Source organism: Musca domestica, unplaced genomic scaffold (assembly GCF_030504385.1).
Source record: "Musca domestica strain aabys unplaced genomic scaffold, Musca_domestica.polishedcontigs.V.1.1 1, whole genome shotgun sequence".
In the NCBI taxonomy this organism is placed as follows: Eukaryota; Metazoa; Arthropoda; class Insecta; order Diptera; family Muscidae; genus Musca; species Musca domestica.
The window spans coordinates 255,427-267,038 of record NW_026712114.1 but is presented as its reverse complement, the minus strand read 5'-3'; the positions used below and the strand labels follow the sequence as shown (position 1 = coordinate 267,038).

General features: G+C 37.6%; 1 protein-coding gene across 1 annotated transcript; it reads right to left on the bottom strand.

Annotated features, from left to right (window-relative positions):
• Positions 1–211: 211 nt before the first annotated feature.
• Positions 212–10,850, bottom strand: LOC131800849 (serine protease grass-like). Its single transcript, XM_059118679.1, has 6 exons — positions 10,691–10,850; positions 10,421–10,596; positions 6,106–6,313; positions 5,819–6,040; positions 667–762; positions 212–602 (listed from the first exon to the last, which is right to left on the bottom strand). The coding sequence occupies exons 1-6, from the start codon at positions 10,758–10,760 to the stop codon at positions 280–282; spliced, it is 1,095 nt and encodes a 364-aa protein (XP_058974662.1). The 5' UTR covers positions 10,761–10,850; the 3' UTR covers positions 212–279.
• Positions 10,851–11,612: the final 762 nt, after the last annotated feature.

Below are 11,612 nucleotides of genomic sequence, written 5' to 3'. Positions count from 1 at the left end.
TTATTTATTTATTATTTTTTTTAATTTGGCTTGTTTTGCGGGGAAGGCCTTTTTAAGTGATTTCATGCATAGAAGACCTTCCATATGATTCTTATACATTGATTACTGTCTATACGATTTCTATATATGTATAACTTCTACTTTAGGTTTCCACGAATATAATACCATTCATAGACCAAATACCAGAGATATTTTAAAAAAATCCCCTAAATTATATTAAAATATAATCCCCTAATTTTATTGAAATACGAAAAAAATTAAAAAAAATACTTCAAAAAATCAATTCGAAATATTATCCGTTATCCATTGCAGGTAATGTGAAACATTCGTGTAAACATTCGGTGAGTCACCTTCACCGCACAAATTCACCCCAAATGCCACCACACCGAATTGTATGAAACGTGGATGACCATTATACATGTCCTTATAGCCCAAGGGACCACCGGAATCACCATCACAGGAATCAACTAAATTTCGATTTCCAGCACAAATATGACTCTCATTCAATCGACTGCGTAGACGATATTTTTGTAGAACTGTCTGACATTCTGGCAGCTCTACAAATGGTATGACGGCGGCCATTAAGACATCGGAAATGGGGGCTGGAAGGGGTAAATAAAATAATAATAATCAATTGGAATATTTAATGTGTTTGGCATAATTTACCCTTATCTGTACGACCCCATCCAGAGATAACATATTCCGGATATCTTTTAGGCCTCAGCTCATCGTAAATGGGTAAACATATTGGTTTGATGTGTTCTAAAAAATAAAAACAAATTATATGTTTTTTTTTTAATTTAAAGGGAATTTAAATCGATAAAGGACTACAATTTTCTATGCGATCAGTAAATAATGCCGCTTCAAGCATTCTTACATGATACGAAAAATCTTTCAAAAAATACATTACTCCTCATATGCATTTAACCTCCAATTTAGTCAAAACTTCAGAACTATATAAACTATTCCATCCAGTACGTAACAATCACACAAAGACATAAATAAACCAGTAACGAAAGTCCTAAAGTCGGGCGGGCCGACTTAATGATACCCTACACCACTTTGCTAATTTAGTAGAGCTCCACATAACAATTAAACTTTTTTTATGGGAGAATTTAATCATACACTCTATGATTATAATTTAACGTTCAAAGGACTAAATATGCCGAAGCATTTGTACAGTATTTTTTGCTTACCTGCACAATCAAAAATTGCACGACATCTTGTGCAGCAATGTCCAAAATGCAGGTAGCTTCATTGCACTTATCTGCACAATGAAGCAGGTATCTTTAATTTTACTTACGTGCACAAAAAGTGCAGGTATCTTTAATTTTCTATTCGTATGTATTTGAGCATCAGTGGTGTTTTATCCAGCATAACCATCTTTTAGTGTGGGAGAGGAAGCGAGAATATGTTTTTAATGCATGCTCTTTTCTTGTGTTGTTATTGTGTTCGCGAATACAAAAACAAAAACGAAGTGGTAGTTTTTAGTGTCTTTTTGAGTTTGCAAAAATTTTCCTTGTGCAGATAAATACAACTTTTGTAACCAAATTAAAAAAATACCAAATTTTCGAGGCAGGAATGTCCAATGTGCAGCTATCGATTGGGCACTTAAATACAATTCAAATTAAGGGATTCAGAAAATATGGCATAACAAAAGTTTTTTGGTCTGCAAAGGCCAATGCGCAGCTAATGTTGATGCAGGTAAATAGAAACCACTGTATCTTTTAAATTCGGACTTGTATTGTCCATTTGGTGCACAATTAATTTGAAATCCGATAAAGATATATATGGGAGCTATTTCCAAATCTGAACCGATCTCGATAAAATTTGGCAAATATATTTCTGAGCTGTATCTGATATATTTTCCTGAATATCGTTGTTACGGAGTGCATATTACGACTGTGGGTAACAAATACAACAAATCGGATGATATGTATATGGGAGCTATAGCTATATCTGAACCGATCTTCACCAAATTTTGCATGCTAGCTTCTAAACTCAATTCGGTCGCTTGTGCCAAATTCCATCCCATTTGGACAAATGTTAGATGTTTGGTGTAGAATAAAAGGTAAATCGGACGAAGTTATGTATGGGTGCTATATCCAAATCTGAACCGATCTCGATAAAATTGAGCAAATGTATTTCTGAGCTGTATTTGATATATTTTCCCAAATATTGTTGTTACAGAGTGCATGTTATGGCTGCGGAGGACAAAAATAACAAATCGGATGAACAATATATATGGGAGCTATAGCTATATCTGAACCGCTTTCGATCAAATTTGTCATACATATTTTCAGGCCTAATTTGGTTGTATGTGCAAAATTCCATACTATTCGGGCTAATATTACACGTTTGGTGCACAATAAAAGCAAATCGGACGAAGATATATATGGGAGCTATATCTAAATTTTGACCGATTATCTCCAATTTCAATAGGGTTCGTCCTTGGGCCAAACAAATGTTGTTTGGAAAATTTCATCTCAATCGGATAATAAATGTGACCTGCATTTTGTTCACAAGAATACATGGACAGACGGACTGACATGCATAAATCAACTCAGAAAGTGATTCTATGGAGATCCTCAGGAGTAACTATGGGTCTATCTCGCTTCCTTCTCAATGTTACAAACAAATGCACAAAGACATAATACTCTTACCACTATGTGGTGTAGGGTATAACCAGAATTCGGTTTTGGAAACAGCCTACAAGTATAAATCTACTCCTCCGACAATCTTCATATGCAAAAAGGAAATTCCCCATCGGATCCGAAGTCACATATCGTAATATTTGCATTAATATTAGGGCTGACGTTGTGCACGATTTCGTCAACTGGCGTCCAATAAAAATTGCGATGACTGCACTATCCTGGATGGAGAAAAGCGTCGAATGGACTCGAGTTTTAAATTCAGCGCCAGGCCAGCAATGCCTTTTTTGAAACTCTTTATGAAAATCAGATCCGCATCTGAATGAACACTTAGATCATGAGTCGAATGCTCCACAATGGCTCGAACTTTTTCCCTCGATATTAGAAGGACAGTGACATAATAGTTGTTCAATTGTTTCATTTTCTTCCTCATCCCCACACAGTCTGCAGTAGTCGATGTTAGAATTATCCAATTTGGAAGTTCTTGATCGGATGTTGCAATGGCCTGTATATATCCTTATTCCTTATATGTTTATTCTTTACCTTGGCCAAATTCGTCCGTTGTACCAGTACTCTTTGGCTCTCTCCCTGAAGAGTAGTTCTAATGCTCTGATAAAATGATAAAGAGGATAATTTAATATGTCTTTTGGCCTTGACCGAGCTCATCCTTGCTGATTCTGCGATTTTCGCCTTGCTTCAATATTACAATAACCAGATACCTATCAAAGTCCTAGGACAGCATCGAAATTGATTAAAGGAAATTTAAATTTAATTGCCGCCAGTTCAGTCAGTTATTCCATTCCATACGCTCCGCCATACGTAGCACTCATGTTTGCTAAGCTTCGAATGTCGTTACAGTAACGGCATTTCGTCAGTACATGCACCCACTCCTCGGTCATAAATCCGTCTGGAAAATACCTCTCTTATTCAAAAAGGCATTGAGCTAGTAAGAAACCTGTACTTAAGCCGAAGCGAAAGTCTGACCGGTCCAGTACGAACGTTATCTCACGAATAAATTCGTACGCCTTAATATAATCAAAATATACCAGAAAATTCTATCCGTCATATAGATACCCAAGTACTTAATCGTTTATGCGTATCTCATGCCACGTTCACCAGCTCGTATAAGCGGAGGTCGACTATGACTCGAGGTGAGTCCCACCTTAAACCATGAAAGACGCATGAGAAGATCCATCATGAGGTTCCACATACAGGGTGAGATAAAAAACTGCAACAAATTCAGATGCCATAATTTTTGCAATGTTATACCCTCCACCTTGGAAAGGAGGGTATATTAACTTTGTCATTCTGTTTGTATTTAAGGATGTTAAATATTTGTCGTAGACCCCATAAAGTATATATATTCATAATCAGCATAAAATTCTAAGTCGATTTAACGATGTCCGTCCGCCTGTCTGTCGGTCAGTTGAAATCACGATACAGCCCACATTATCTGACGTAGAGCGCCAAAATTTAGCAGAGCTATTTGTATTGTGTCTAGGATGGATAGAAGATATATCGGTCCACGTTCTGGTATAGTCCCCATATAACGGTACCTCCTGATATTCGGTATTTTGATTATTTATGCCACATTTTTCTCGGATTTGTCTGAAAATTGGTACTTGTAGGTCATAATGGGTCCCTATGCGTGTGGCAAAACATTGCATGTATGGGTCCACGTTTTGGTATAGCCCCCATATAAAGGTACCTTCCGATATTCGGTATTTTATTTTTTTTTGCAACATTTTTTCACGGATTTGTCTAAAAATTGGTATTTGTTGGTCATAATGGGTTCCAGCTCCGGTGGCGAAACATTGCATGTATGGGTCCATGATTTGGTATAGCCCCCATATAACGGTACCTCCTAATATTCGGTATTTTGATGGTTTTTGCCACATGTTTTCACTGATTTGTCTAAAAATTGGTGTTTGTGGGTCATAATGGGTTCTAGTTCGTGTGGCGAAACATTGTATGTATAGGTCCACGTTTTGATATAGTCCCCATATAACGGTACCTCCCAATATTCGGCATTTTGATAATTTTTGACTTTTGACATTTTTTCAAGAATTACTCTGAAAATTTGTAGTTGTAGATCATAATGGGTCCCAGTTCGTGTGGCGAGTCATTGTAATTATAGGTCCACGTTTTGGTATAGCCAACTTTTAGAATAAGTTTAAATTTGTTCGAATTGGTCATCTTTGACACGAATTATGGTCTTCAAACGGCCAGTGAAACCGTCAAACGTTGCCCGAATGTTGCTCTGCGGTATTTTGGCCCATTCCCGGCGAAGCGCTTACTTGAGGTGATCGACACTTTGGTATTTTTTAGTACCAACCTTGCTTCCAAAATGCTCCAGACACAAAAGGTCTGCGGCCAAAATGTTTGCGTGCCCAAGGCTTTAATACACCCTTCAGAATATTTTCGCGGTAATGGTCGGCATTTATTCTAATGCCACGGCCGATTTATTATGGCGGCCCAGACCATCACCATGGCCGGCGCTTGAGTTCTGGTGGCCAACCGAAGGTGCACATTTTCAGTTGACCTCTTGGGCAAGTAAACACGATCATTTTGTTTGTTTACAAACTGCTGGACAACGAATGTTTTCTAAACAGAGAAAACCAAATTCAGCAGTTCACCACTTTCGGCCAAGCGAAGCTACTTTTATCTCTTTTAAGTCTATTTTCTTTCTGTTGTGGTGAAAGTTCTTTCACTCTTTGGAATTTCAATGGCTTTATCCCGAGCTCATTTTTCAATATTTGCGAATGAATTATTGCGATATGTTCAGCTCACAAGCCATTTTTCAGCCACTGCGACGCGGGTTTCGATCAAGTCACTTCGTTACCTGTCGAACCATTTCTGCTGATGTTGCTGTTTTCTTTCGTCCGCTTCCTTGACATCGGTCTACGCTACCAGTATCACAGTAACGAGCGATGGTACGAGACACAAAATATTTATTCACATTTAACCTCTGGAGTGCTCTAACGATAGCCACGATAGTGGTTCTCCAGCCAAATATAAAGAAATCACACTATCACGCTTGAATTCCATCACGAATAACTTTTTTTCAGGAACATTCTCACCAAAATGCTTATGTACGCTTGTAAATAATATAATGAGCTGTCACTGGAATAATTCTTCCACTATTTAAATTATTATTCTTCACTTACTTTGATACTGAACTGCACGCTTCAATCGCAGCAAGGCTATATCGTGTGAAAATCTTCGAAACGAATAATTTGGTATGGCCAATTCAATTTCAATATTTTCCACCGGTGGGGCACATACCAAACCATTTGGTAGGCAATCTCTTTCCGTACTAATGCGATGTTCACCCAAACGAACTAGATGTAAATCGGGTTTAAGGCAGTGGGCAGCTGTTAAAACATAACCTAAAAGAAAACCAAAATACACACTCTTAATGTTTAAGGATTTAAAATTTTTATTAAATACTCACGTTCACTTATCAAAGACCCGCCGCATTTATATGGATCTCGCGTATCATTGTAAACTAACAAAGCCATCCAGGGAAAGGAAAACAAGGCAGCCTCCACACCATTCGAAACTTTATTGCCAGTTAGAACGCCACATTGTTCTTGTTTTTTCAATATTTCCAAGCCGTCAGCATTCAATTGAATGTCCGTCGCGGCACAGCAGACATGGACCTTGGAAGAAATAATGTATTATTAATAAATATGTGTTTTTCTTAAGAAACGTTCAAACTCCTGGTTAAATATAGCTTCATTGGATTCTCCCACAACAAAACAAAGACTGAGAGAATAACTGCATTATCAGAACATCTCGAAACAACGAATGCCACACAGCTGGCGCTGTAAATACCCATAGATAACGAAATGCATTACCAGTTAAACTCGGTATAACCTCTGACCCCTTCAATATGTGTAGGTATGTTTTCATTTTTATAGGAAAGAAATTCTTATGGTTATGATATGTTTTCAGTGCCATGGTGAATAATTGGACGTGTCAAATACAGCAAAATTTTTTTGCCCAGATGTTACTTTCCCGAAAACAAGATCAGGGAACAAAGGTTATTAGCCCATTAAGGCCCAGAACAGTTTGAATTCGCTAAGACTTTGGAATCCTTAAGGCTATATTAGCAAGTGAATCTGAGGACGAATACTACTCATTTCAACTTATTCTGCCCATAATAAAATATTAAGAAAAATAATATTATTAATTAAAAGTCATCATAAAGAAGTAGTTTCCACATTTGGAGATTTTCCCCCTTTCGGACTTTCCATTACATTCCTGTCAGCGTATGATTTATATTTTGACAGTAAGAAAAGCGATTTTTTTAACTTTTCTTTTGACTCAAATGGAGTTGAAATTGTCCAAATTTTATTTTCAAAAATTGACATTTCGATATCTCAGACAACTGATACCCTCTGCTTCTTCTTTTTTATACCCTCCACCATAGTATAGGAGGTATATTTAGTTTGTCATTCGTTTTGTGACACCTCGAAGTATAAATTTTAGATCCCGCAGAGTACAGGGTGAGATGAAAAAACTGCAACCAACTTCAGACTGCTGTCATTTCTAAGCCACTCGTCCGACAGCTGTTAAAATTATTCCAGTGACACCTCATTATATTGTCAACAAGCGTACAAAAGCGTGATAGTGTGATTTATTTATATTTGGCTGGAAAACCACAAGTGGCTCCATGGTGGCACTCCAGCATTTAAATGTGAATAAATCATCTGTGTCTCGTACCATCGCTCGTTACCTTGATACAGGTCGGGTAGGCCGACGTCAAGGAAATGGACGGAAGACAACACCAACATCAGCAGAAATGGTTCGAAAAGTGAAGAAGCGACTTGGTCGAAACCCGCGTCGCATTGGCCGAAAAATGGCTCGTGAGATGAATATATCACAATATTCCATTCAGCAAATATTGAAAAATGAGGTCGGGGTAAAGCCATTGAAATTCCAAAAAGTGCAAGAACTTACACCGCAACAGAAAGAAAATAGACTTAAAAGAGCTAAAGAGTTGCTTCGCTTGGCCGAAAGTGCTGAACTGCCGAATTTGGTTTTCTTCGATGAGAAAACATTCGTTGTCCAGAAGTTTGTTAGCAAACAATATGATCGTGTTTACTTGCCATAGAGGTCAGCTGAAAATGTGCAACTTCGGTTGGCCACAAGAACTCAAGCGCCGGCCATGGTGATGGTGTGGGCCGCCATAACAACCGATGGTCGCTCTACGCTCGTATTAATCGACCGTGGCATCAAATAGATGCCGAATATTATCGCGAAAACCATTTTGGCCGCAGACCTTGGACATATCAACAGGACACTGCACCATCGCACTCAGCACGTGCCACCCAAGAATGGTTACAAAATGAGGTTCCTCTCTTCATTTCCAGCGCACAATGGTCACCAAAATCTCCAGATACCAATCCGTTGGACTATTGAGTCTGGAGGATTTTGGAAAGCAATATTGGCACTAAAAAATACGATAGTGTCGATCACCTCAAGCAATCGCTTCGCCGGGAACAGGCCAAAATACTGCAGAGCAACATTCGGGCAGCGTGTGACGGTTTCATTGGCCGTTTGAAGGCCATAATTCGTGCCAAAGATGACCAATTCGAGCCAATCTAAATTTATTCTAAAATTTGATGCTATTTTCGATATAAAAAAGAAATGTAAAAATTATGGCGCCGTACTCTGTTTATTATGTCTGCAGGACTTTTGGTATTGAAAATGGGTCATGTAGGTTCACGTTTTGGTATAACCCCTAGATAATGGTACCTCCCTATTTTCGGTATGATTAATCGACATTATCCACCTGAAATGTTTCAAATTTGTTATTTAAAATTCGTAATGAATAATGCAGCCTGTGACAGAAAATTGTCCGTGCAGATCCACGTCTTCGTAAAGCCTTCATATAGTGGTGGTACCTCCCGATATTCGGTATTTTGATAGATAATGGTACCTCCCTATTTTCGGTATGATTAATCGACATTATCCACCTGAAATGTTTCAAATTTGTTATTTAAAATTCGTAATGAATAATGCAGCCTGTGACAGAAAATTGTCCGTGCAGGTCCACGTCTTCGTAAAGCCTTCATATAGTGGTGGTACCTCCCGATATTCGGTATTTTGATGATTTTATTCACATTATTCACCGGAATTGTCTCAAATATGGTATTTAAAGTTCGGAATTATCACTACAGCCTATGATAGAAAATTTCCGCATTTACAGGTCTCCCTACAGGCCCCACATATCAGTACCTTCCTGTATTTTGTATTTTGATTTCCTTCCTCCTGGGAAATCACTCTAGGTTCCGAACGAAATGAAGTAGGTAGATACAATTTTACTCAAATGCTTATTATGTTTGCAGGACTTTGTAGGTGATTTAAGCGACATTATCCACCGGAAATGTTTTAAATTTGGTATTTGAAATTCGTAAAGGATACTACAGCCTATGACATAAAATATTCAAATAAGAAACTTAAAAAAATCGGTGAATAACGTAGCCAAAATCGTACAAATACCGAATATAGTTAGGTACACTTATATCGGGACAATACGAAGGCATGCATCTGCATAGACAATTTTGTGTCAGAGGCTGTAGTACCTATTAGGAACTTCAAATACGAAATTTCAAACAATTTCAGTAAATATTGTACCTGAAATCGTCAGAATACCGAATAAAGGGACGTAGTGATATATGGGGCATATACGAAGACCTGAACCTGCATATATAAATTTCTGTCATAGACTGTAGTTCCCATTACAAAATCTTAATACGAAATGAATAATGTCGCAATTCCGGTGAATAATGTCGCTAAAATCATCAACATATCGAATATCGGGAGGATTACGAACTTCAAATACGAAATTTGACGCGATTCCGGTGAATAATGAAATACCGAATATCTCTGGGTTGCGTTATATGGGTGCTACACTTAAACGTAGACCTATATAGACAATTCTCTTCCAGGGGGTAAAGTACTCAGAGAGAACTCCTTGTGTGGATTATCAGACTATTCCAATGAAAAATGTAGCTAAAATCATCAAAATACCGAATATCGGGGGTTATAACATATCGTGGGGGCTATACGATATCGTGGGCATACGTAGATTTTTCTTTCAGGGGATAAAGTACTCACACAGAGCTCCTTGTGTAGAATTTCAGACAATTAAATTTAAAAAAGTGGCTAAAATCATCAAAGTACCGAATATCGGGAGGTACAGTTATATGGAAGATATACAATATTGTGAACCTATATAAGCAATACTCCTCCAGGGGGTAAAGTACTCAGAAGTAACTGCTTTTGTGGATTTTCACACAATTCCATTGAAAAATTTTGGCTACAATCGTCAAAGTACCGAATATGGGGGGGCACCATTGTATGGGGGATATATGATATCGCGGACCGATATAGCCCATCTTGGAACTTGACCTGCTTGCAGACAAAAGACTGATCTGTACAAAGTTTTAGCTTCCTTTCTTAATTCGTTTTGACTCTAGCGTGATTACAACAGACGGTCGGGGCTAGATTAAATTTTTCGCTGTTGGCTCTAAAATTAAAATTATTATTTCGATGAGTTTCAAACGGAATGACGAACTTAATATACCTTCCATTATATGTATAATGGAGGTTATAAGAATCTGAATACTAAACGAATTTCATCAATCAATATTTCTCACAGAACCGAAAATCTCTTCGTTTGACATTTCTCATAACTGTTTAGCTATTATACAGCGAATTCAAATATCGACGCTCATTTCTCACAAATGTATACTTACCGTATTCGATATGGTTCCACAAAAGAATTTTTGTAAATTGGCAACCTCGTCCGCCGATAGTTTACGATTTTCCGCCTTTGCTCTGAGGAACGTTTCATAAATTGGCCGGCAAGATTTCACCGGCATACACTGACCAGTTTGGCGATTCGGTAACGTACACTCACTTGCATATTGCTCTGATGATGAAAAACGAAAAATATATATGTTTCAGGTTCAACTTCATAATGCATTTCTTATTTGGTTTTCCAATTAATTTCCTATCACACTTACGCCCCACTGCTGTGCCAGCAAAAAATGCACTGACCACAATTAAAAGAAAACAACACGATGTGCGGAACATGCTTTGTTTGATTTTTGCAACGATTCAGCAATCAATGTTCTATTCCCAATCCCATCCAAACAACAACTGAGCTGGTCGAACAAGATTCGTTGGATTATTTATTGATCGTTTAAACGATTCCAGCGACTTGAAAAATGAGAGAAAGAGAAAAAGACGTCGACTTGAAAAAAAAATTTTATGATAGGGCGATCGAAGTAGTAGTAGGAAATCCCGATGGAAATGTAATGTGTTAAATAATATACATACATGTATAAAATAGAACATGCATACGAAGATATATTTTTCGAAATTATAATATTGAATATTGTGGCGTTTTGTTTGAATAAAGGCTTCCTAATTGATCTCTTTTAAAGCAATGTGTTTTATTTCAATACTAGATATCGGCGTATCTCACAGTCGTGTTGAAAACTAGAAAAAACTAATACCCCAAGCAAGTATAAGTAACGATTTAATTGCCTTTTGCTATGGCCAACTCCTTTGTCACTTGCGTAACCCTTTTAGGTCTTTTGTCTTCATACGGGTCAGGCATCAGTTTAATAATGCAAATTCGAAACGAATATAAATCGAGCAGCTTGAATACAAACCCCAACCAACGCGATGCTCATTTTTCCCTTCTCAGTCATTTCGCACCCGGATTTTACCATTGAGGCAGGACCTATGTGATGTAAAACAAGTAAAAAAGCTGTAAGTTCGGCCGGGCCGAACTGTGAATATCCACGATTTGGAACGAATTTGGAAATTTTTATCCGTTAAAAATTCTGTTAAAATCTTAAAAATACCGAATGTAGCTATTTTATTAGGGTCTATATGACGACATGAACCTGCGTTGGTAACATTTATCATATGCCATTA

Coding starts and splice junctions, on each gene's coding strand:
- LOC131800849 (XM_059118679.1), bottom strand. CDS start 10,760: ATGTTCCGCACATCGTGTTGTTTTCTTTTAATTGTGGTCAGTGCATTT. Junction 6,041..6,105: donor CGGGTCTTTGATAAGTGAAC/GTGAGTATTTAA, acceptor GTTTTCTTTTAG/GTTATGTTTTAACAGCTGCC. Junction 603..666: donor ATGGGGTCGTACAGATAAGG/GTAAATTATGCC, acceptor TACCCCTTCCAG/CCCCCATTTCCGATGTCTTA.